The sequence below is a fragment of the Salvelinus sp. IW2-2015 genome, unplaced genomic scaffold (assembly GCF_002910315.2).
Source record: "Salvelinus sp. IW2-2015 unplaced genomic scaffold, ASM291031v2 Un_scaffold4436, whole genome shotgun sequence".
NCBI classification, from domain to species: Eukaryota; Metazoa; Chordata; class Actinopteri; order Salmoniformes; family Salmonidae; genus Salvelinus; species Salvelinus sp. IW2-2015.
Window position 1 is genome coordinate 2605 of NW_019945706.1, and position 24901 is coordinate 27505.

A 24901-nucleotide genomic window follows, 5' to 3' on the forward strand; every position below is an offset into this window, starting at 1 on the left:
GGGCAGAACTGAAAAAGTATGTGCGACGCAAGGAGGCCTACAAACCTGACTCAGTTACACCAGCTATGTCAGGAGGATGGGCCAAAATTCACCCAACTATTGTAGGAAGCTTGTGGAAGTCTACCGAAACTTTTTGACCCAAGTTAAACCATTTAAAGGCAATGGTACCAAAATACTAATTGAGTGTATGTAAACTTCTGACCCAATGAGAATGTGATGAAAGAAATAAAAGCTGAAAAAAAAAATTCTCTCTACTATTATCTGACATTTCACATTCTTAAAATAAAGTGGTGATCCTAACTGACCTAAGACAGGGCATTTTTACTAGATTAAATGTCAGGAACTGTGAAAAACTGAGTTTAAATGTATTTGGCTAAGGGTATGTAAACTTCCGACTTCAACTGTACATCATTGGTTGTGTGACAGACAGTATAATGAGAGAGTGAGACAGGTATCATTACCTTATACCCCACCTAGGAGACAGGATCATTACCCTATACCCCCACTAGGAGACAGCTATCATTACCTATACCCCCCACTAGAGACAGGTATCATTACCCTATACCCCCCACTAGTAGACAGGTATCATTACCCTTTACCCTCACTTGGAGACAGCTAATATTACCAGCTATACCCCCACTAGGAGACAGGTATCATTACCATATACCCCACTAGGAGACAGGTATCATTACCCTATACCCCCACTAGGAGACGGTATCATTACCCTATACCCCACTAGGAGACAGGTATCATTACCCTATACCCCATAGGGACAGGTATCATTACCTATACCCCCACTAGGAGACAGGTATCATTACCATATACCCCCCACTAGGAACAGGTATCATTACCCTATACCCCCACTAGGAGACAGGTATACATTACCATATACCCCCCATAGGAGACAGGTATCATTACCCTATACCCCCCACTAGGAGACAGGTATCACTTACCATATACCCCCATAGGAGACAGGTCTATTACATATACCCCACTAGGAGACAGGTATCATTACCCTATACCCCCCACTAGGAGACAGGTATCATTACCCTATACCCAACTAGGAGACAGGTATCATTACCCTATACCCCCACTAGGAGACAGGTATCATTACATTATACCCCCCACGGAGACAGGTATCATTACCCTATACCCCCCCTAGAGACAGTACATTACCCTATACCCCCCACTAGGAGACAGGTATCATTACCATATACCCCACTAGGGACAGGTATCATTACCATATACCCCACTAAAGACAGGTATCATTACCCTATACCCCCCACTAGGAGACAGGTATCACTACCCTATACCCCCCACTAGGAGACAGGTATCATTACCTATACCCCCACTAGGAGACAGGTAACATTACCTATACCCCCACTAGGAGACAGGTATCATTACCATATACCCCCATAGGAGACAGGTATCATTACCCTATACCCCCACTAGGAGACAGTGGGGAGCATCATTTACTTCCAAACACCACTTGTGGCAAGCTCTCCAGGCCTAGGACTAAGCTAACATCAATATGGTGTCTCTCTGTAGCTCTCCAGGCCTAGGAATAAGCTACATCAACATGGTGTCTCTCTGTAGCTCTCCAGCTTAGTGCCACACGGTATCCTCTCTGTATGGTTATTCAAATGATCAAACTGACCCAAGGGAACAGGACCAATAAGGATGAACAGCAGTGGGTTGTCGCCTCCCAAATGGCACCCTATTCCCTGCATAGTGCACTACTCTGGTCAAAAGTAGTGCTTATGTAGGTAATAGGGTGCATTTGGGACGCATACAATGCCTTGTGTGATGAGACAGCAGCCAGGATGTGGGGTGACAACAATCCTTGTATGGATGAGACAGCAAGACAGGATGTGGGGGTGAACAACAGTGCCTTGTGTGGCATGAGACAGCAGCCAGGATGTGGGGGTGAAAAACAGTGCCTTGTGTGGATGAGACAGAAGCCAGGATGTGGGGTGAACAACAGTGCTCTGTGTGGAATGAGACAGCAGCAGGAATGTGGGGTGGAACAACAGTGCCTTGTGTGGATGAGACAGCAGCCAGGATGTGGGGGTGAACAACAGTGCCTTGTATAGATGAGACAGCAGCCAGGATGTGGGGGTGAACAACAGTGCCTTGTATAGATGAGACAGCAGCCAGGATGTGGGGGGTGAACAACAGTGCCTAGTATGGATGAGACAGCAGACAGGATGTGGGGTGAACAACAGTGCCTTCAGAAACTATTCCCTCACCTTGATTTTTTTCACATTTTGTTGCGTTATAAAGTTTTATTAAAATGGGTTTAAATTGTCATTTTTTTTGTCAACAATCTACACAAAATAATATGTAATTTCAAAGTGTAAGAACATTAAAAATATTTTGGTATTTTATTCATGGAAATAAAACGCTAATATATCCTAATTAGATAAGTATTCAACCTCCTGAGTGAATACATGTTAGAATCACCTTTGGCAGCGATTACAGCTGTGAGTCTTTCTGGGTCTCTAAGAGCTTTACACACCTGGATTGTACAATATTTGCACATTATTCTTTCTAAAATTCTTCAAGCTCTGTCAAGTTGGTTGTTGATTATTGCTAGACAGCCATTTTCTAGTCTTGTCATAGATTTTCAAGACGATTTAAATCAAAACTATAACTAAGCCACTAAGGAACATTCAATGTTGACTTGTATATTTGGCCTTGGGTTTAAGGTATTTGTCCTGCTGAAAGGTGAATTTGTCTCTGACTGTCTGGTGGAAAGCAGACTGAACCAGGTTTCCTCTAGGATTTTGCCTGTGTTTACCTCTATTCTGTTACTTTTTCTCCTAAAAAACGAGTCCTTGCCAATGACAAGCATTCCCATAACATGATGCAGACACCACCATGCTTGAAAATATGAAGCGTGGTACTCAGTGATGTGTGCGTGTGCGTGTGTTGGTTTTGCCCCAAACATAATGCTTTGTATTTAGGACCAAAAGTTCCTTTCTTCGCCTTATTGCAAACAGGATGTATGTTTTGGAATATATGTATTCCTTCCTTCTTTTCCCTCATTTATGTTAGTATTGTGGAGTAACTACAATATTGTTCGTCCATCCTCAGTTTTCTCCTATCACAACCATTAAACTCTGCAACTGTTTTAAGTCACCATTAGCCTCATGAGCGGTTTCCTCCCTGAGTGGTTTCCTTCCTCTCTGGCAACTGAGTTAGGAAGGGCGCCTGTATCTTTGTAGTGACTGGGTGTATTGATACACCATCCAAAGTGGAAGTAAATAAACTGCACCATGCTGAAAGGAATATATATTTTTCAATTCCATCTACAATTAGGTGTCTCTGTCACTAGTATCTTTGGTCGGGGCAGGATAAGCCTTCCTCTTTTCTCGCTCGCGTTCTACGGATACTCTGTTGTGGTGCGTTGGACTGGGTGAGAAGTATCGCGGTTGTATTGGTCGCAGTACTGCTCGACTGAGGGACTGTTCAGATAATTGGTATGTGTGGAGTAAAGAGATGGGGTAGTCATGTTTCAAATATGACTGCGTTAAACACTATGTTATTGCAGGCGAGATGAGCCATGCACTTGTTGATGTGACTGTTAAAAGCATTGTGTCTGACCTGAACGTTAATTTCGGCCGTGGGCACATAGACAAGGAGTTTGAATACTTATTTGGGATTCAAGGGAGCATTTGCAGGTCTGTTCATTTTATTATTGTGTAAAAAAGGTATCAATCATAATTCCATTATGGAGTCTGTGTGTAGATCAGTGACACATCCGTTTTGAATTCAGGCTGTAACACAACATAATATGGATAAAGCTCAAGTGAATACTTTCTGAGGGCCCTGTTGTTACACTCCTTTCTGAAATGAAAAAAAGATCCCTATTCCCTATAAAGTGCACTACTTTTTGACCATGGCCCATTAGGGGAAAAGTGTGCTATTTGCACGTTATTCTAGAGGTGCGTTATTCATGCCACCAGGCGGCCTCCGCACAAGAGTAAAATAACAAGTGACACACACACACACACACACATACATACATACAGCTAAGCGCACTGTCACAGATTGACACACACAACACACACCAGCTAAACGCACTGTTACCATTGAGTTATGCGCCCCCTAGCGGTAACCATTTCTATCTGTTGTTTACAGGAGCGCCAAACAGAAGTGCGTTATGAAAACAAAGCAAAGCGGTAGCGCCGTTAACCCAAATTATCAGAGGAGAACTTGAAAACCGCGAATGGGTTGGACAAGTTCTGCAGTGCGGACGGTTCCGACCCGTTTTGGGTAAGTTCCACTGTTGCGACCGAAGCTAGTCCAACTCGTTGTCTTTAGCTGCGTACACTGTTGACGCCAACAGATTGTTTTCCAGCTTGCTATTAGCGGACTTTGCTTGTAATGACGTGTGTCTGCCTGAACTAAGCATGTAATTCACATAAGGTTACTGTACTGTCTTTGGTAACACTAGCGTTAGCTAACAGTAGCTAGCCAGGTTAGCAAGCCGTTGTTATGCCGGTTTGATAGCAGGTTGGAATGTGTTGACTTGAGCTAACTAGCTAAGCTAAATTTGTATTAATAATGTTGTGAAATAGAGGTTGAAATAACGTGGTAGTGCATTTAGAAACGTATATCATATCAATAAAAGTCGACAGTCGTTTTATTGTGAAGTTGTGTTCTAGCTAGCTTAACAATTTCAGTGATAAACACCATTGATTCCTGTTATGTTAGCTACCCTGCTAGCTAAAACTCACTCTATTCTAACAACTTCATACGAGTCTCACACTACCTCTTGCTTTGTTGATGATGGAGCAAGTGTTTCGATTTTAAATGTTCGCTAGGTAACTTTCAGGACATACACCCATGTATGATGGCAAGCCTCTCTTGCTAGCAAGGTCCACAACACAAGAACGCCTGTGAATGCTACAGAAGTCTACAGCTGTTGCAGATGCCTTTGTTTGTTTCAAACCTGTACACACCATTCCACTACGAGTAGCAGCAACATAGAGAGGACATTATTATTACATTAGCTAGATAGAAACCCAAAACTAACTAGAAACCTAATTGTTAAATCAATGTTGTATGTGTGGAATCCAACCAAACGTGTTATGACACTGAACTAGAAGATTAACTAGGCCAGTCAGTTAAGAACAAACTCTTATTTACAATGAGGCCTCCCCCTGGCCAAACCCTAACGATGCTGGGCCAGTGTGGCCGCACTATGGGACTCCCAATCACGGCCGTTGTGAATACAGCCCGGGATCAAACCAGGGTCTGTAGTGACGCCTCTAGCACTAGATGCAGTGTCTTAGATCGCTGCACTCGGGAGCCCCAAAAGAGTTACAACATGTTTGAAGTGACACATAATGTTATGATCATGTAGATAGATCTATCTATGTGCGGTCATAAATGCTACCGTCTATTGCCTAATAAGTAACTGTCAGCTGGCCTGGCTAGATAGGGCTTAGCTCATCATGGCCGAAGGAATTAGCTACAAGTGTTAGAGGTCCATTGCCAAATGTTAATAACAGGGTGGTCTCTAATTAGTGTTAGTCTCGCTAAGCAGACGGCTTGCCTTGCCTTCCACAATGTTCCAGCTGTGTTTACGGTATGGAATTTCAGAGACTGTTAGGCCTAAAACATGCATTTTGTCAATAAGGTCTATGGCTTCCCTGAGTATGATAACATGCAATCTCATCACCCAGTCCCACAACCCTTGGAACCTGTTATGAGAGACCTGTAGTGTGATTGTACACTTCTAATATTCTACAGGGCTTTGTTGTCTACTCACTGGCTCAGTTATTGAACTAAAACAAATTCCAAGGGGTAAGAGGGCGTGTCTTGAAGCCAAAGGGTATTGAGACAAGTGCTTTCCAAAATCACTGAACTGGTCACTGGTCATAGAGTACCTTGGAGTTGCTTGTCCTTTAGCAGCATGGTCAGACTGATTCAACAGCTAGTGTTATTGAACACATACACAGTAGTGATTCAGGTAAAAAACGCTGTCATAACATGTGCCTCAGTGTTGTCTCCGTGACAGTGTTGTGACAGTGTGTGTCTCGTGACAGTTTGCTGAACATGTTGTCTTTGATAAGTGTTGTCTCAGTGTGTCTCTGACAGTGTTGTCTCAGTGTTGTCTCAGTGTTGTCTCAGTGTTGTTCAGTGTTGTGTTGTGACAGTGTTGTCTCAGTGTTGTCTCAGTGTTGTCTCAGTGTTGTTTTGGGACAGTGGGACAGTGTTGTCTCAGTGTTGTCTCAGTGTTGTCTCTTGACAGTGTTGTGACAGTGTTGTCTCGTGACAGTGTTGTCTCTTGACAGTGTTGTCTCTTGACGTGTTGTCTCGTGTTGTCTCAGTGTTGTGTTGTGACAGTTTGTCTCAGTGTTGTGACAGTGTTGTCTCAGTGTTGTTTTGGGACAGTGTGACAGTGTTTGTCTCAGTGTTGTCTCAGTGTTGTCTGTGACAGTGTTGTGACAGTGTTGTGTTGGGACAGTTGTTGTCTCAGTGTTGTCTCAGTGTCTCGTGACAGTGTTGTCTCAGTGTTGTCTCAGTGTTGTTTTGGGACAGTGTGACAGTCGTGTCCTCAGTGTTGTCTCAGTGTTGTCTCGTGACAGTGGTTGTGACAGTGTTGTGTTGGGACAGTGTTGTCTCAGTGTTGTGTTGTCTCATGTTGTCTCAGTGTACGTGACAGGTTGTCTCAGTGTTGTCTCAGTGTTGTTTTGGGACAGTGTGACAGTGTTGTCTCAGTGTTGTGTTGGGACAGTGTTGTCTCAGTGTTGTGTTGGGACAGTGTTGTGACAGTGTTGTCTCAGTGTTGTGCTCTGTGTTGTCTCGTGACAGTGTTGTGACAGTGTTGTCTGTTGTGTTGTGACAGTGGTGTGTTGTATAGTGTGTCTCAGTGTTGTGTCTGTTGTGTTATGACAGTGTTGTGTTGTTGTGTTATGGAGTGTTGTATCAGTGTTGTAACAGTGTTGTGATGTGTGTCTCAGTGTTGTCTCGTGACAGTGTTGTGACAGTGTTTGTAACAGTGTTGTGATAGTTGTTGTCTCAGTGTTGTTTTGGGACAGTTTGTTGTGTCTGTGTGTCTGTTGTGTTATGAAGTGTTGTCTCAGTGTTGTGTCTGTTGTGTTAATAACAGTGTTGTCTCAGTGTGTGTCTGGTGTGTTATGACAGTGTTGTGTTCTGTTGTGTCTGTTGTGTTGTGTCAGTGTTGTTGTCTGTTGTGTTATGACAGTGTTGTATCATGTTGTGTTGTGTCTGTTGTGTTATGACAGTGTTGTCTCAGTGTTGTGTCTGTGTTGTAATCAGTGTGTTGTTTGTCTGTTGTGTTTAGTGACAGTGTTGTATCAGTGTTGTGTCTGTTGTGTTTATGACAGTTTTTGCCGTGTTGTGTTGTCTGTTGTGTTATGACAGTGTTGTATCAGTGTTGTGTCTGTTGTGTTAGACAGTTTTGTCTCAGTGTTGTGTCTGTTATGTTACGACAGTGTTGTGTCAGTGTTGTGTCGTTGTGTTATCAGTGTTGTTCAGTGTTGTGTCTGTTGTGTTATGACAGTGTTGTATCAGTGTTGTGTTGTCTGTTGTGTATGACAGTGTTGTATCAGTGTTGTGTTGTTTGTTTATGACAGTGTTGTATCAGTGTTGTGTGTCTGTTGTGTTGTGTCAGTGTTGTGTCAGGTGTGTGTCTGTTGTGTTATGACAGTGTTGTGTCAGTGTTGTGTTGTGTCTGTTTGTGTTGTCTCAGTGTTGTGTGTGTTGTGTCTGTTTGTGTTGTCTCATGTTGTGTGTGTTTGACAGTGTTATGGACAGTGTTGTGCTGTTGTGTTGTGTCAGTGTTGTGTCTGTTGTGTTGTGTTGTGTCAGTGTTGTGTCTGTTGTGTGTGTCAGTGTTGTGTCTGTTGTGTTATGACAGTGTTTGTGCTGTGTTGTGTTATGACAGTGTTGTATCAGTGTTGTGTTGTCTGTTGTGTTATGACATGTTTGTCTCAGTGTTGTGTCTGTTGTGTTATGACAGTGTTGTATCAGTGTTGTGTTGTCTGTTGTGTTTATGACAGTGTGTATCAGTGTTGTGATAGTGTTGTCCTATGACAGTGGTGTGATAGTGGTTGTGTTGTGTCAGTGTTGTGTCTGTGTGGTTATGACAGTGTTGTGTCTGTTTGTTATGACAGTGTTGTATCAGTGTTGTGTCTGTTGTGTTATGACAGTGTTGTATCAGTGTTGTGTTGTCTGTTGTTGTTATGACAGTGTTGTGTCAGTTGTGTCTGTTGTGTTATGACAGTGTTGTGTCAGTGTTGTGTCTGTTTGTGTTATGACAGTTTTGTCTCAGTGTTGTGTTTGTCTGTTGTGTTATGACAGTGTTGTCTCAGTGTTGTGTCTGTTGTGTTATGACAGTGTTGTGTCTGTTGTGTATGACAGTGTTGTGTCAGTGTTGTGTCTGTTGTGTTATGACAGTGTTGTATCAGTGTTGTGTCTGTGTTGTGTTATGACAGTGTTGTATCAGTGTTGTGTTGTCTGTTGTGTTATGACAGTGTTGTCTCAGTGTTGTGTCTGTTGTGTTATGACAGTGTTGTCTCAGTGTTGTGTCTGTTGTGTTATGACAGTGTGTTGTGTCAGTGTTGTGTTGTCTGTTGTGTTATGACAGTGTTGTCTCAGTGTTGTGTCTGTTGTGTTGTGACAGTGTTGTATCAGTGTGTGTTGTCTGTTGTGTTATGACAGTGTTGTCTCAGTGTTGTGTCTGTTGTGTTATGAAGTGTTGTGTCAGTGTTGTGTCTGTTGTGTTATGACAGTGTTGTATCAGTGTTGTGTTGTGTCTGTTGTGTTATGACAGTGTTGTATCAGTGTTTGTGTCTGTTGTGTTGTGTCAGTGTGTGTCTGTTGTGTTATGACAGTGTTGTCTCAGTGTTTGTCTGTTGTGTTATGACAGTGTTGTATCAGTGTTGTGTCTGTTGTGTTTTCAGTGTTGTGTCTGTTGTGTTATGACAGTGTTGTCTCAGTGTTGTGTTGTGTCTTGTGTTATGACAGTGTTGTATCAGTGTTGTGTTGTGTCTGTTGTGTTATGACAGTGTTGTGTCAGTGTTGTGTCTGTTGTGTTATGACAGTGTTGTATCAGTGTTGTGTTGTGTCTGTTGTGTTATGACAGTGTTGTATCGGTGTTGTGTCTGTTGTGTTATGACAGTGTTGTCTCAGTGTTGTGTCTGTTGTTTATGACATGTTTGTATCAGTGTTGTGTCTGTTTGTGTTATGACAGTGTTGTATCGGTGTTGTGTCTTGTGTTGTGTCAGTGTTGTGTCTGTTGTGTTATGACAGTGTGTCTCAGTGTTGTGTCTGTTGTGTTATGACAGTGTTGTATCAGTGTTGTGTTGTCTGTTGTGTTATGACAGTGTTGTCTCAGTTTGTGTTGTGTTGTGTCTGTTGTGTTGTCTCAGTGTTGTGTTGTGTCTGTTGGTGTGTCTCAGTGTTGTGTCTGTTGTGTTATGACAGTGTTGTGTCTGTTGTGTTGTCTGTTGTGTTTGTTTGTGTCAGTGTTGTGTCTGTTGTGTTATGAAGTGTTGTATCAGTGTTGTGTCTGTGTTGTGTTATGACAGTGTTGTAAGTGTTTGTGTGTCTGTTGTGTTATGACAGTGTTGTCTCAGTGTTGTGTCTGTTGTGTTATGACAGTGTTGTGTCAGTGTTTGTGTCTGTTGTGTTATGACAGTGTTGTGTCAGTGTTGTGTCTGTTGTGTTATGACAGGTTTGTATCAGTGTTGTGTCTGTGTTGTGTTATGACAGTGTTGTATCAGTGTTGTGTTTCTGTTGTGTTATGACAGTGTTGTCTCAGTGTTGTGTCTGTTGTGTTGTGACAGTGTTGTATCAGTGTTGTGTCTGTTGTGTTATGACAGTGTTGTATCAGTGTTGTGTCTGTGTGTTATGACAGTGTTGTCTCAGTGTTGTGTCTGTTGTGTTGTGTCAGTGTTGTGTTGTCTGTTGTGTTATGACAGTGTTGTCTCAGTGTTGTGTCTGTTGTGTTGTGACAGTGTTGTTCAGTGTTGTGTCTGTTGTGTTGTGACAGTGTTGTATCAGTGTTGTGTCTGTTGTGTTATGACAGTGTTGTATCAGTGTTGCGTCTGTTGTGTTATGACAGTGTTGTATCAGTGTTGTGTTGTCTGTTGTGTTATGACAGTGTTGTGTCAGTGTTATAAACACCTTATGAACTCAGGCTTTTGGTAAGTGTTATTAAACAATACAGCCAAAAGCGATAGGCTTTAGGAAAGGAAGGAGAGAGGAAGGTGTGTCTGTGTGTGGCAGGCCTGGCACCCTGCCTCCAGTTCCCTCCTTTGTGCCAAGGCAGGAATGTTTACGTGGCTTTATTAGAAACAACTCATTCACTGAGATGAAGAACAGACGCTGTGGTTGTACACACACACACACACAACACACACACACACACACACACACACACACACACACACACACACACACACACACACACACACACACACACACACACACACACACACACACACACACACACACACACACACACCACACACACACACACACACACACACAGAGACAGACAGACAGTGTGACTAAAAGTGTCTGTTTCCACACAAGGTGTAGTTATGTAGCCTATAGTGCACTACTTGACCGATTCCCTATATAGTGCACTACTTTGACCCCCAATGGCACCCTGTTCCCTGTATAGTGCACTACTTTTGACCTTATTCCCTATATAGTGCACTACTTTTGACCCTATTCCCTGTATAGTGCACTACATTTGCCCATCCATAGGGTGTCATTTATTAGCCTGTCCTGTCTGGGTGCCAGTCTCTTTCTGCTTAGGTCACCATGTCCTTATCAACACTATGTTGAATGAGCTGTTGTGTCTCTCAGTCATCTGTCATTTAACCCCCCCCTTCCCCTTTCAGGATTGGAACCGTACGTGGCACGTGGGAAACCCAGATCTGACCCAGTGCTTTCAGAACACAGTGCTGGTATGGGTCCCCTGTCTCTACCTCTGGGTCTGTGCCCCAATCTATTTCCTGTACCTCAAAAGCCATGACCGGGGCTACATATGCATGACCCACCTCAACAGAGCCAAAACCGTGAGTCTGGGGGGGGGGGGGCTGTGTGTACATGTCTGTGTTCTTCTGCATGTGTCTGTGTTATCTGTGTTTTCTGTGTTATCTGTGTCTGCCTGTCTCAACGGTTCTTACAATGAGATAAGACCAGCATCCTGGAGTCGCCTCTTCACTGTTGACGTTGAGGCTGTTGTTTCACGGGTACTATTTAATGAAGCTGCCAGTTGAGGACTTGTGAGGCGTCTGTTTCTCAAACTAGACACTCTAATGTACTTGTCCTCTTACTCAGTTGTGCACCGGGGCCTCCCACTCCTCTTTCTATTCTGGTTAGAGACAGTTTGCGCTGTTCTGTGAAGGGAGTAGTACACAGTGTTGAACAAGATCTTCAATTTCTTGCATGGAAATAGCCTTCATTTCTCAGAACAAGAATAGACTGACGAGTTTCAGGAGAAAGTTCTTTGTTTCTGGGCATTTTGAGCCTGTAATCAAACCCTCAAATGATGATGCTCCAGATACTCAACTAGTCTAAAGAAGGCCAGTTTTATTACATCTTTAATCAGGACAACAGTTTCCAGCCATGCTAACATAATTGCAAAAGGGTTTTCTAATGATCAATTAGTCTTTTAAAATGATAAACTTGGATTAGCGAACACAATGTGCCATTGGAACACAGGAGTGATGGTTGCTGATAATGGGCCTCTGTACCCATATGTAGATATTCCATAAAAAATCTGCCGTTTCCAGCTACAATAGTCATTTACAACATTAACAATGTCTGCACTGTATTTCTGATCAATTTGATGTTATTTTAATGGACAGAAAATGTGCTTTTCTTTCAAAAACAAGGACATTTCTAAGTGACCCCAAACTTTTGAACTGTGGTGTATAAAGCAAGCTAACACTCTCTCTCTCTGAACAACCAGAGAAACATATATAGCAAGCTAACACTCTCTCTCTCTGAACAACCAGAGAAACATTTATAGCAAGCTGACACTCACTCTCTCTCTCAACATCCTGACACACACCTAACCTAAAGATCTGATTTCCTCTTCCTCTTTCTTCAACTGCATCCCAAATGGTTCCCTATTTCACGCACTACCCCTAGGGCCCTGGTCAGAAAGGCTCTGGGGAAAAAGTAGTGAGGAGTGAGTATCCTAGAGTAGCAATAACATCCTAGATGCCTCCTGCCGTTGTGGCACTTCAACTTRACCCCTCAGCTGCTCCAGGGTCACTCCCCTGCGGCCGGCCGTCGAGGTTTTGTGTGTGTGTTTGTGTTTGGGTGTATGTGTTTCTCCGGGAATGGGGTTTAAAGCAAAATATGAATTTCCATGATCTGAAAATGCACAATAAAGTCTTCTTCCTGCTCTCCTCTCATCCTCTCCTCCAGGCAGTAGCTTTTCTCCTGTGGATCGTCTGCTGGGCAGATGTGTTTTACTCTTTCTGGGAAAGAAGCCAACATGACAGCGGTGCCTCCTCCTCCACCCAGGCACCTGTTTATCTGGTTAGCCCCACCATGCTCGGCATCACTATGGTAAACACCAACACTGTTTATCTGGTTAGCCCCACCATGCTCGGCATCACTATGGTTTAAAACACCAACACTAGGGCTGGATCAAAAGGGTCTTAGCTGGGGGAGTGGTCGGCCTGTAAGGGTCTTAGCTGGGGGAGTGGTCGGCCTGTAAGGGTACTAGTAGCTGGGGGACGTGGCGGCCTGTAAGGGTCTTAGTGCTGGGGGGGGAGTGGTCGGCCTGTAAGGGTCTTGCTGGGCGGGGGGGTGGGCGGCCTGTAAGGGTCTTATTGGGGAGGAGTAGTCGGCATGTAAGGGTCCTTAGCTGGGGGGGGAGTGGTCGGCCTGTAAGGGTCTTAGCTGGGGGGGGGGGTGGTGGCGCCTAGTAAGAGGTCTTAGCTGGGGGGAGTGGTCGGCCTGTAAGGGTCTTAGCTGGGGGAGAGTGGTCGGCTGTAGAGGGTCTTAGACTGGGGAGGAGTAGTCGGCATGTAAGGGTCTTAGCTGCAGGGGGAGTGGTCGGCCTGTAAGGGTCTTAGCTGGGGGGGGAGTGGTCGCCTGTAAGGGCTTAGCTGGGGGGGAAGTGGTCGGCCTGTAAGGGTCTTAGCGGGGGTTGCCCGTAAGGGTAGTGGGAGTGGTGCCTGTAAGGTATTAGCTGGGGGGGAGTGGTCGGACCTGTAAGGGTTTTAGCTGGGGGAGTGGTCGGCCTGTAAGGGTCATAGTATGGGGGGGGGGGGGGGCGCTGTTCGGTCCGGGCCCCCGGGAAAGAACATTTGAGGACTTGCAATTCTACACATTTGCATGGGAGCTTAGAGTTTTCCTGGATAGATCAACTGGCTATGAAAAACTCCTGTGATCTACCAGTACTAGTATCTAGTGATGATTCAATATAATACTGTGTCTAGTGATTCAATATAATACTGTGTCTACCAGTACCCAGTATCTTAGTGATCAATATAATACTGTGTCTATACCAGTACCTAGTATCTCAGCTGATTATATATACATACTGGTCTACCAGTACCTGTATATCTAGTGATTCAATATAATAATGTGTCTACCAGTACCCAGTATCTAGTGATTCAATATAATACTGTGTCTACCAGTACCAGATCTAGTTTCAAATATAATACTGTGTCTACCAGTACCCAGGTATCTAGTGACATCAAGTATAATACTGTGTAATCTACCTAGCTATCTAGTGATTCAATATAATACTGGTCTACCAGTACCCAGTATCTAGTGATTCAATATAATACTGTGTCTACCAGTAGTATTATGTGCATTCAAATATTAATACTGTGGTCTACCAGTACCAGTATCTAGTGATTCAAAATAATACTTAGTGCCAGTACCAGTATCGTGAATTCAAATATGAATACTGTGTCTACCAGTACCCAGTATCTAGTGATTCAATATAATACTGTGTCTACCCAGTACTCAGTATACTTACGGATTTTCAAAAATAAATACTGTGTCTACCAGTAGTCTAGTGATTCAATATAATACTGTGTCTACCAGTACCCAGTATCTAGTGATTCAATATAATACTGTGTTCTACCAGTACCCAGTATCTAGTGATTAATATATACGCCATGTTCTACCAGTATCTAGTGACATATTCAATATAATTAACTGTGATCTACCAGTACCCAGTATCTAGTGATTTCAAATATTCATACTAGTGGATCACTACCAGTATCAGTGATTCAACATATAATACTGTGTCTACCAGCCTATCATGCATATCTTATAATAATACTGGTGTCTACCAGGTACCCAGTACTCGCTTGATTCAAAAATTAATACTGTGATCTACCAGTGTACCCAGTACCTAGTGATTCATTAATACTAGTGCCTAAGTACAGTATTCTAGTGATTCAATATAATACATGTGGTTTACCCACAGTCCAGTACTAGTATTCAATATAATACTGTGTCTACCCTGTATCTACTGAGGTTCAATATTAAATACTGTGTCTACGTACTCAGTATCTAGTGATTCAAATATAATACTGTGTCTACCAGTACCAGCCTAGATATCTAGTGTATATCAATATAATACTGTGTCTACCAGTACTCCCAGTATCTAGTGATTTCAATATAATACTGTGTCTACAGTTACCCAGTATCTAGTGATTCATATAAACTGTACTGTGAATCTACCAGTATCTAGTGATTCAATTAATACCTGTGTTCTACCCAGTACCCAGTATCTAGTGATTCAATATAATACTGTGCTTTCTACCAGTACCCAGTATCTAGTGATATCAATATAATACTGGTGTCTACCAGTACCCAGTATTCTAGTGATTCAATATAATACTGTTACCAGTACCCGCATATCTAGTGATTCAATATAAATACTGTGCTCTACAGTATCTAGTGATTCAATATAATACTGGTGTCTCCAGTATCTAGGGATTCAATAAAACTGTGTCTACCAGTATCTACGTGATATCTGTATAATAACTGTGTCTACATACGTACCTAGTGAATCAACTATAATATGTGCTACCAGTACCCAGTACCTAGTGACTTCCAATATAATACTGTGTCTACCAGTACCAGTATCTAGTTGATTCAATTATAATCTGTGTCTCACCAGTACCCAGTATCTAGTGATTCAATATAAAACTGTGTCTACCATGTATCTAGTGATTCAATATAATACTGTGTCTACCTGTACTCAGTATCTAGTGATTCAATATATAACTGTGGCTACCCAGTACCAGTACTAGTGATTCAATATAGTAATGTGTCTACCAGTACCTGTATCTAGTGATAATCTAATACTGTGTCTACCAGTACCCAGTATCTAGTGATTCAATATTAATACTGTGTCTACCAGTACCTAGTATCTAGTGATTCAATATATACTGTGTTTCACCAGTACCCAGTATCTAGTGATTCAATCAATAATACCTGTGTCGTTACCAGTAACCCAGTATCTAGCTGATTCCAATATCAATACATGAAAGTGTCTACCAGTATCTAGTGATTCAATATAATACTGTGTCTACCATAGACCAGTATCTAGTGATTCAATTATTATACTGTGTCTACCAGTACCCAGTATCTAGTGATTTCAATATAATACTGTGTCTACCAGTACCACAGTATTCTAGGGATTCAATATAATACTGTGTCTAGCCTAGTACCACGTATCTAGTGATTTCAATATAATACTGTGTCTACCAGTATCTAGTGATTCAATATTAATACTGTGTCTACCAAGTACTCTAGTGATTCAATATAATACTGTGTCTACCAGTGATATAGTGATTCAATATAATACTGTGTCCTACCAGTACGTACTTAGTGGATTCAATTAATACTGTGTCTACCGAGAGTATCTAGTGATTCAATATAAATACTGTGGTCTACCAGTATATCTAGTGATTCAATTATAATACCTGTGTCTTACCAGTAAATTATACCCGTGTACCGATCTAGTAATTCGATATAAATACTTGTTTGACCAGTACCCAGTATCTAGTGATTCAATCACTCTGCTTGCCTTGTCATAGTCCCGAGTATTGTAGTGATTTACAATGTCAATACTATGTGAATGGTAGTCAGTAGGCGAGGAGTGGTTGTTGTGTAGTGTTATTAACACCTGGGCATGATTAATTACCATGTTCGGTAAGAGCAGGCGCCTAGCAATGGCAAGGTCGCAGGTTCAATTCCCGCGAGGATCAACGCTCATAATTAAACGTGTGTGTGTGTGTGTGTGTGTGTGTGTGTGCACTCACAAGTGTGGTCAGATCTGAAGGGATGTGTGTGCTCTGTGTGTATGTGTCCTCCTTGTGGTGTGTGTGTATATGTTTGTTATAATGTGTGTGTGTGTGTTCTCTCCCAGCTGCTAGCCACACCTCCTAACCAGTATGAGAGGTTAAAAGCGAGATCCAGTCTTCAGGGGTGATGCTCAACTTCTGGCTGGTGGCCGTCCTCTGTGCTACCGTCACATTTCAGATCCAAGATCATTACAAGCCATCAACGAGGTGAGAGAGAGAGGGTTGTGTGTTAGAGCTGGGACGATGAACCCAGATACAGACATAGAGCTACCTCTTACTGTGGATTGTTCTAGAACCATTATTTGGAGTGATTTTGCTGGACAATGTTTCCTGTGGATTGTTCTAGAACCATAATTTGGAGTGATTTTGCTACACAACGGGATTGTTCTAGAACATTATTTGGAGTGATTTTGCTACACAACGTCCTGTGGATTGTTCTAGAACCATTATTTGGGGTGATTTTGCTACACAACGGGATGTTCTAGAACCATTATTTGGAGTGATTTTGCTACACGAACCATTATCTGGTCACAGTAATAGCCTATGCATTATGTTGATTCCTGCTATGAAAGTCTCTGCTGTCCCTGTTGGTTGGCTGTTGGCTGCTGACTCACTTCCTCTCTCCACTGTGACATGGAGGAGGCAGAGATGCATCTGAGAAGCATAATCATATGACCGCTGCTCAAAATGCTACTGTGGGAAAAATACACTTCTCAAAACAACTAGTGTTGTTGTAGTTACAGAGAGTCACAGCGTTCTGGGAGTATTCAAAGTAATTCTCACCTCTTAATATTGTGTCATTAGCACCACTTTACAGCCGGACTAGGCTGGAGTTAGTTTTGATGAACCAGGGAGCCGAGCGGTGCGCGCCATTTGCTGTGAATAGACCTACATCAAGTAGCCTAGGCTAGAGCTGGGAAGTTTCTGTAGGACATTAGTCTACATTTACTGATAGCCATGTAGGCTAATCTAACTGTTAATATGATGTAGTTGCTAGATAGCCTTGTAGGCTAATCTAACTATAAATATGTTGTTGCTAGATAGCCTTGTAGGCTAATCTAACTGTAAATATAATAGTGTTGCTAGATAGCCTAGTTGGCTAATTGATAATCAATCTAGCAACAATATCATATTTACAGTTAGATTAGCCGACAAGGCTATCTAGCAACAACAATTTATAGTTAGATTACGCTATGTGGTTACCTATCAACATCATGTCTACAGTTAGTAATCTAGCTTAGTGTTTTGACGTCCCCCTTCCTCAGGTGGTGAATCATATCGTCTACAGGCCAATATGCACAAAGATGTCAGCCAATTCTCTGAAGAGGCCAAAATAAATTTGATCATTGTGGATCCTTTTGACAAGTTGCACATCAACCAAGCCTTCCCTGGATATGTTGGATGGAATATTACTTTCTGAATCATAGTCTACCATCTCAGTTGTCTTACCTGGCCCTGGAAACACACGTCTAGAGCCCTGCTCCTGAGTAAAGTAACGGTCCATAAAAACACCTGGTAACCCAAACTGACCTCGTGCATCTGAAACACACGTCTAGAGATCTCTCCTGATGTAAAGTAACGGTCCATAAAAACACCTGGTAACCCAAACTGACCTCGTGCATCTGGAAACACACGTCTAGAGCCCTGCTCCTGATGTAAAGTAACGGTCCATAAAAACACCTGGTAACCCAAACTGACCTCGTGCATCTGGAAACACAGTCTAGAGCCCTGCTCCTGATGTAAATAAACGGTCCATAAAAAACACCTGGTAACCCAAACTGACCTCGTGCATCTGGAAACACACGTCTAGAGCTCTGCTCCTGATGTAAAGACGGTCCATAAAAACACCTGGTAACCCAAACTGACCTCGTGCATCTGAAACACAGTCTAGAGCCCTGCTCCTGATGTAAAGTAACGGTCCATAAAACACCTGGTAACCCAAACTGACCTCGTGCATCTGGAAACACACGTCTAGAGATCTGCTCCTGATGTAAAGTAACGGTCCATAAAAACACCTGGTAACCCAAACTGACCTCGTGCATCTGGAACCACGTCTAGAGCTCTGCTCCTGATGTAAAGTAACGGTCCATAAAAACACCTGGTAACCCAAACTGACCTCGTGCATCTGGAAACACACGTCTAGAGCCCTGCTCCTGATGTAAAGTAACGGCCATAAAAACACCTGGTAACCCAAACTGACCTCGTGCATCTGAAACACAGTCTAGAGCCTGCTCCTGATGTAAAGTAACGGTCCATAAAAACACCTGGTAACCCAAACTGACCTCGTGCATCTGAAACACACGTCTAGAGCCCTGCTCCTGATGTAAAGTAACGGTCCATAAAAACACCGGTAACCCAAACTGACCCGTGCATCTGGAAACACACGTCTAGAGCCTGCTCCTGATGTAAAGTAACGGTCCATAAAAACACCTGGTAACCCAAACTGACCTCGTGCATCTGGAAACACAGTCTAGAGCCCTGCTCCTGATGTAAAGTAACGGTCCATAAAAACACCTGGTAACCCCAAACTGACCTCGTGCATCTGGAAACACACGTCTAGAGATCTGCTCCTGATGTAAAGTAACGGTCCATAAAAACACCTGGTAACCAAACTGACCTCGTGCATCTGGAAACACACGTCAGAGCTCTGCTCCTGATGTAAAGACGGCTCATAAAAACACCTGGTAACCCAAATGACCTCGTGCATCTGGAAACACACGTCTAGAGCCCTGCTCCTGATGTAAAGTAACGGTCCATAAAAACACCTGGTAACCCAAACTGACCTCGTGCATCTGGAAACACAGTCTAGAGCCCTGCTCCGATGTAAAGTAACGGTCCATAAAAACACTGGTAACCCAAACTGACCTCGTGCATCTGGAAACACACGTCTAGAGCCCTGCTCCTGATGTAAAGTAACGGTCCATAAAAACAAAAACACATGTTGAGGATTTTGTTGTTATTGAGAAAATAATGACATTTTTCGCGATATTACTTTTTATACATATCGCCCAGCCGGCAACTCCCCCACAAATGATTAGTGTAAATGATCACTGATTTATCATATGGATTTCTGTCCACATCACCCAGTTTTAGTTGTGTGTGTGTGTGGTTCAGCCCATGTGTAACAAGAAGAGTCCAGTTCTATTTTTATTGCCAGTAAACTGTCTCAGACTTGGAGGTCTATGAAAGAAAGGTCTTTTTATAGTGTTTCCATATGTTTCCTCCCAGCCGTCGACGGTGTGTGTGTTCAGATACACAACTTCTACATCTCTACACACTGCTGCTCATCTCTCTGCTCCTGTCGGCCCTCTCAGACCAGCCTCCTCTCTTCTCAGAGGCATCCAAAGACGCTGTGATACACACGCACACACACACACACACACACACACACACACACACACACACACACACACACACACACACACACACACACACACACACACACACTGTCTTCTGGGTGTTTTTGTTATGTCTCTGTGTGTCGACACATTGTGTTTTGGTAATAAATGAGTGCACGCTGTGTGTGTGTGTTTAGCTGTGTGTGTGTGCTTGTATGAGTGCTTGCTGTGTCAAACAGTAAATGTTGTGTGACTGTGAGAAGTGTGTGTGGATCTTGCTGTGTGTGTTAAGTGAATGCCAGCTGTGTGTGTTATTGTGCTAGCAACAGGTTTACCAGTTACCAGGATTGGTTCTCTTGTGTTATTGTTCCACTCCCACAATGGAACAGTCAGACAGTCCAGAGATCAATAACAACATGGATACTGTGTGTGTGTGTGTGTGTGTGTGTGTGTGTGTGTGTGTGTGTGTTGAGGGTAACGTGTTTCAGTCTTATATTACTTTCATGAGTAACTAAATAATATTACGATTTAATGTATTCAAATATTGGAATATTGTTCGTTAGGTTTTCTAGTAACACTCGCGGTTTCCTCAATGATTCTTGAGCGAGTGGAGAAAGGCTGTTTGGAGAAATGTCTTGACAGCTGTCCATAAAAATGGATAGAGTGCTCACCTCTGATCTTTGCTATTGATCGCTTCTGTGATAGAACAGCCMATAGAGGGCTTCACCGTCTAGCTATCCATCTCTATGCTGTGGTCGCACTGATAGAGAGAGAGATTTTGAATGAACAGAAATGAACAAAAATCTGTACAGAGGTTTAGTTTATATTAAACTGTGCAAGATAACATSCATTTAATAGGCTGACACATCAGTATAGGCTAAAGAGATTTTTCTAACATATAACAATCTATTCCTACCTGTGTTTCATTAGTGTCTTTCTCAGCTGGAGGGAACTTCTGACAGCAGACCCTCTGAAATTACTTTACCCCCCCCGTCCCAAATTAACCATGATCAAGAAATGATTATTCAAATAGCCTTGTCTTCTCTTTAATGTTGTAYGCCTATTCATATAGTTGGTACATTATCATTAAACATTATCATAAGGCATTGTATAGAGACAGGCTTTCAATTTCATGATCAATGCACTGGCAAATGGCTGCAGTAATTGTGGGATTATCAATTGGGACAATTTGTGTGCTRTCAAGCCAAAGGAGGAGAATTTGAATGAATTGATTTCGATGGTTGACATTAGAATCGGGCGGTTTCCAGATTGTCTTTAATACCGACTTTGTGCCATCCTGGGATTTTCGGTAATACCGGCACTAAACACGAGGCGCTGTTCTTCAAACCCCACTGAGCCTCTGTTATCCGAAAGGTTAGCGATGCTAACAAGTACATGTATAATCCCCCCAGTGATCCAGGAGGGATTCTCTGCTGTTACCAAGCGAAGCTTGATTTAGAAAAGATACAAACTACTTCGCTAGATCATTAGCTACTAAGCTAGCAAACCAAATGCACAACTGCAGAGCATTTAGCACCATTTTATACAGTTAAGATATCTAGCTGACAAACMTTTATCTGTSAATTCCATACTGTAACTAGGTCACCTGGCACGTACTGCACAACAGTGAGTGACTCACAAGGCTCCGGTCTTATCATTGTGTGTTTGTAAACAAACACCATGTGACTGGGGGACTACCTGTAAACTTCATCATAAAAATAGGTAAAATGAAGAACGTAATCTTTCTCCTAATTTATTGCACAAGTTGAAGTTGCACAGGTATTTACTTAAAGTATCTACAAAATATTGAAATGTAGTAAAACATTTAAAATAAATAGTTAACGGTATTGCTGGTATTGAAAAACCATCCCGTGGCTATTTCCAAATACCCCAGTATATACGGTAGACCGCCCAAACCTACTTGACATTACAGAAAGCTTGGCCGACATCTTCTTCTTCGTAAGTGGATGAAAACGGTGCTTAGCCTACATTTGATGAGTGCAGAAGATGGTGAATGGTTGTGTGTCGGCGGGGCCAGGCTATGGGTATAGAATAGCTGCCCTATAACCTTTCAGACACAGACCTAAATAAATCACGGAATACATCAGCCTACACCATTTATGAAAGAAAAGTTGTGACCAAGATGTTTCTGATCGGGTCGAAGGTGATTTAGTGAATTAATTAGATAATATRTTAGTGGAGTATCTTTGGTAGAGAGGCTCGCCTCCCTCCAACAGTCAAACAAACACTGAGGTTTTCAAAGGAATATATCACTTTACTTTCCATGCAACATAATATTGTAAYGTAACGCATTACTTTTGTTACATGTAACTTATAATATGTAATGTATTACTTTACAAGTAACATCCAGTCAGCCACGGTCCAGTACCGATCCCACCCCTGGTCAGCCACGGTCCAGTACTGATCCCACCCCTGGTTAGCCACGGTCCAGTACTGATCCCTCCCCTGGTTAGCCACGGTCCAGTACTGATCCCACCCCTGGTTAGCCACCGGTCCAGTAACTGATCCCCACCCCTGGTAAGCCACGGTCCAGTACTTATCCCACCCCTGGTCAGCCACGGTCCAGTACTGATCCCACCCCTGGTCAGCCACGGTCCAGTACTGATCCCACCCCGGTCAGCCACGGTCCAGTACCGATCCACCCACTGGTCAGCCACGGTCCATTACTCATCCCACCCCTGGTCAGCCACGTCCAGTACTGATCCCACCCCTGGTCAGCCACGGTCCAGTACTGATCCACCCCTGGTCAGCCACGGCCAGTACTGACCCCACCCTGGTCAGCCACGGCCCAGTACTGATCCCACCCTGGTCAGCCACGGCCAGTACTGATCCCACCCCTGGTCAGCCACGGTCCAGTACTGATCCCACCCCTGGTCAGCCCGGTCCATACTCATCCCACCCCTGGTCAGCCACCGCCCAGTACTCATCCCACCACTGGTCAGCCACGGTCCATTACTCATCCCACCCTGGTCAGCACGGTCCAGTACTGATCCCACCCCTGGTCAGCCACGGTCCAGTACTCGTCCCACCACTGGTCAGCCACGGCCCAGTACTCATCCCACCCCGTGGTCAGCCACGGTCCAGTACTCATCCCACCCCTGGTCAGCCACGGTCCAGTACTGATCCCACCCCTGGTCAGCCACGGTCCAGTACTCGTCCCACCCCTGGTCAGCCACGGTCCAGTACTCATCCCACCCCTGGTCAGCCACGGTCCAGTACTCATCCCACCCCTGGTCAGCCACGGTCCAGTACTCATCCCACCCTAACAGATCAATCAAACATCTAGTAATCAATATGACGTCAGTATAACTGGTTGGGTGAAAACACACAGATGTGGATTTTATATGACTATTAGAGAAAGTTAGAAAGGGTGCATGTGGTGCGTGTGTGCGCCCATGTGTGTGTGTGTCCGTTCGTGCGTGTGTGTGTGGTGTGTGGTCCGTTCGTGCATGTGTGTGTGTGTGTGTGTGTGTTTGTTTCTAACTGTGTGTTCCATCTCCTGCCGGTTGCAGAATCCCTGTCCTGAGATCGGAGCTTCCTTTCTGTCCAGAATCAGCTTCTGGTGGATCACTGGGTGAGCTGTTAGAAAATCAAATCTATTTAAACGTGCCTAGATATTTTAAAATAACTTTTGGCATGGTCTAATTGACTCAACAACCAAAAACACATCTAAGTTTAGCTTTCTTAATGAACTGGGGAAAATCAATAGTAATTTCTGGTTGTTTATGACAGTTAGCTGTCGAACTCATTGGTCCTGGGTCGTAGTACACCCCTCTGGAAACAGCAGGAGTTCCTGTTGTTTATGACAGTTAGCTGTCGAACTCATTGGTCCTGGGTCGTAGTACACCCCTCTGGAAACAGCAGGAGTTTCTGTTTCTACAGGACGTGTTAGTGCTGACTGTTTCCTTCCTTCCTTCCTTCTGTCTCTCTGTCTCTGTCTCTGTCTCTCTCTCTCTCTCTCTCTGTGTTTCTCTCTGTCTGTCTGTCTCTGTCTCTGTCTCTGTCTCTGTCTCTCTCTGTCTCTCTCTGTGTGTTTCTCTCTGTCTGTCTGTCTGTCTGTGTCTGTCTGTCTGTGTCTGTCTGGTCTGTCTGTCTGTCTGTCTGTCTGTCGGTCTGTCTCGGTCTGTCTCGGTCTGTCTGTCTCGGTCTGTCTGTCTCTGTCTGTCTCTCTGTCTCTCTCTCTGTTTCTCTCTGTGTGTTTCTGTCTCTGTCTGTCTCTCTCTGTGTGTTTCTCTCTGTCTGTCTGTCGGTCTCTCTCTCTCTGTGTGTTTCTCTCTGTGTGTTTCTCTCTGTCTGTCTGTCTCTCTCTCTCTCTGTGTTTCTCTCTCTCTCTCTCGCTCATTTTTCTCTCTTTCTATCTCCCCCCTCTCCTCCAGTCTGATAGTAACAGGTTATAAGCGTCCGTTAGAACAGAAGGATCTGTGGTGTCTGAACTCAGAGGACCGCTCTCAGAGGGTCGTCCCTCAGCTCGTACGCCGCTGGAACAACGAGTGCCTGAAGGTCAAAAGGTCAGGAGAACCCACCAGGAACCACACACCTCCACACATACGTGCAGGCATGCACACGCGTACTTGCACATCCTGGCACGTTTGCACTCAGGCAAGGTCAAAAGGTCATGTTCATTAGGGCACACCGTAGCAAAACGTTCAAAGAACGAAAACAAGCTAAATAACTCCTTCTCTCCCCCCACCCCTCCCTACCTTTCTCCCAGACCGGAGGAGAAGACTCTGTACTCCCCTAAGAAGGCTCCTCGGGGAGAGAGGAAGGAGGGTGTCCCCGTAGAGGAGTCAGAGATCCTGATTATGAAGACACCCCAGAAGACTAGAGAACCCTCTCTGTTCTGGGCCCTCTGTCTCACCTTCGGACCCTACTTCCTCATCTCTGCACTCTACAAGATCATCCAGGACGTCCTCATGTTCGTGGGGCCCAATATACTCAGGTAGGTGAGATGCTCGTGCCTGGTCTTCTCTTCTAGTGGGGCACGTGAGAAACACCTACAACTACCCCCCCCCCCCCTACTAGAAGAGAAACACCTACAACTACCCCCCCCCCACTAGAACAGAAACACCTACAACTACCCCCCCCACTAGAAGAGAAACACCTACAACTACCCCCCCCCACTAGAAGAGAAACACCTACAACTACCCCCCCCCACTAGAAGAGAAACATCTACAACTAACCCCCACTTAGAAGAGAAAC

General features: G+C 43.8%; 1 protein-coding gene across 1 annotated transcript in view; it reads left to right on the forward strand.

Moving 5' to 3' along the window:
- Positions 1-4133: 4133 nt before the first annotated feature.
- Positions 4134-24901, forward strand: part of LOC112077292 (multidrug resistance-associated protein 1-like) — a 33089-nt gene continuing 12321 nt past the window's right edge. The window contains exons 1-8 of the mRNA XM_070441634.1: positions 4134-4278; positions 10890-11066; positions 12430-12573; positions 16409-16550; positions 19572-19695; positions 23215-23276; positions 24079-24210; positions 24414-24641. Coding sequence (XP_070297735.1) covers positions 16471-16550; positions 19572-19695; positions 23215-23276; positions 24079-24210; positions 24414-24641 — 626 coding nt within the window. The 5' untranslated portion in view covers positions 4134-4278; positions 10890-11066; positions 12430-12573; positions 16409-16470. The remainder of the gene's footprint in view (positions 4279-10889; positions 11067-12429; positions 12574-16408; positions 16551-19571; positions 19696-23214; positions 23277-24078; positions 24211-24413; positions 24642-24901) is intronic.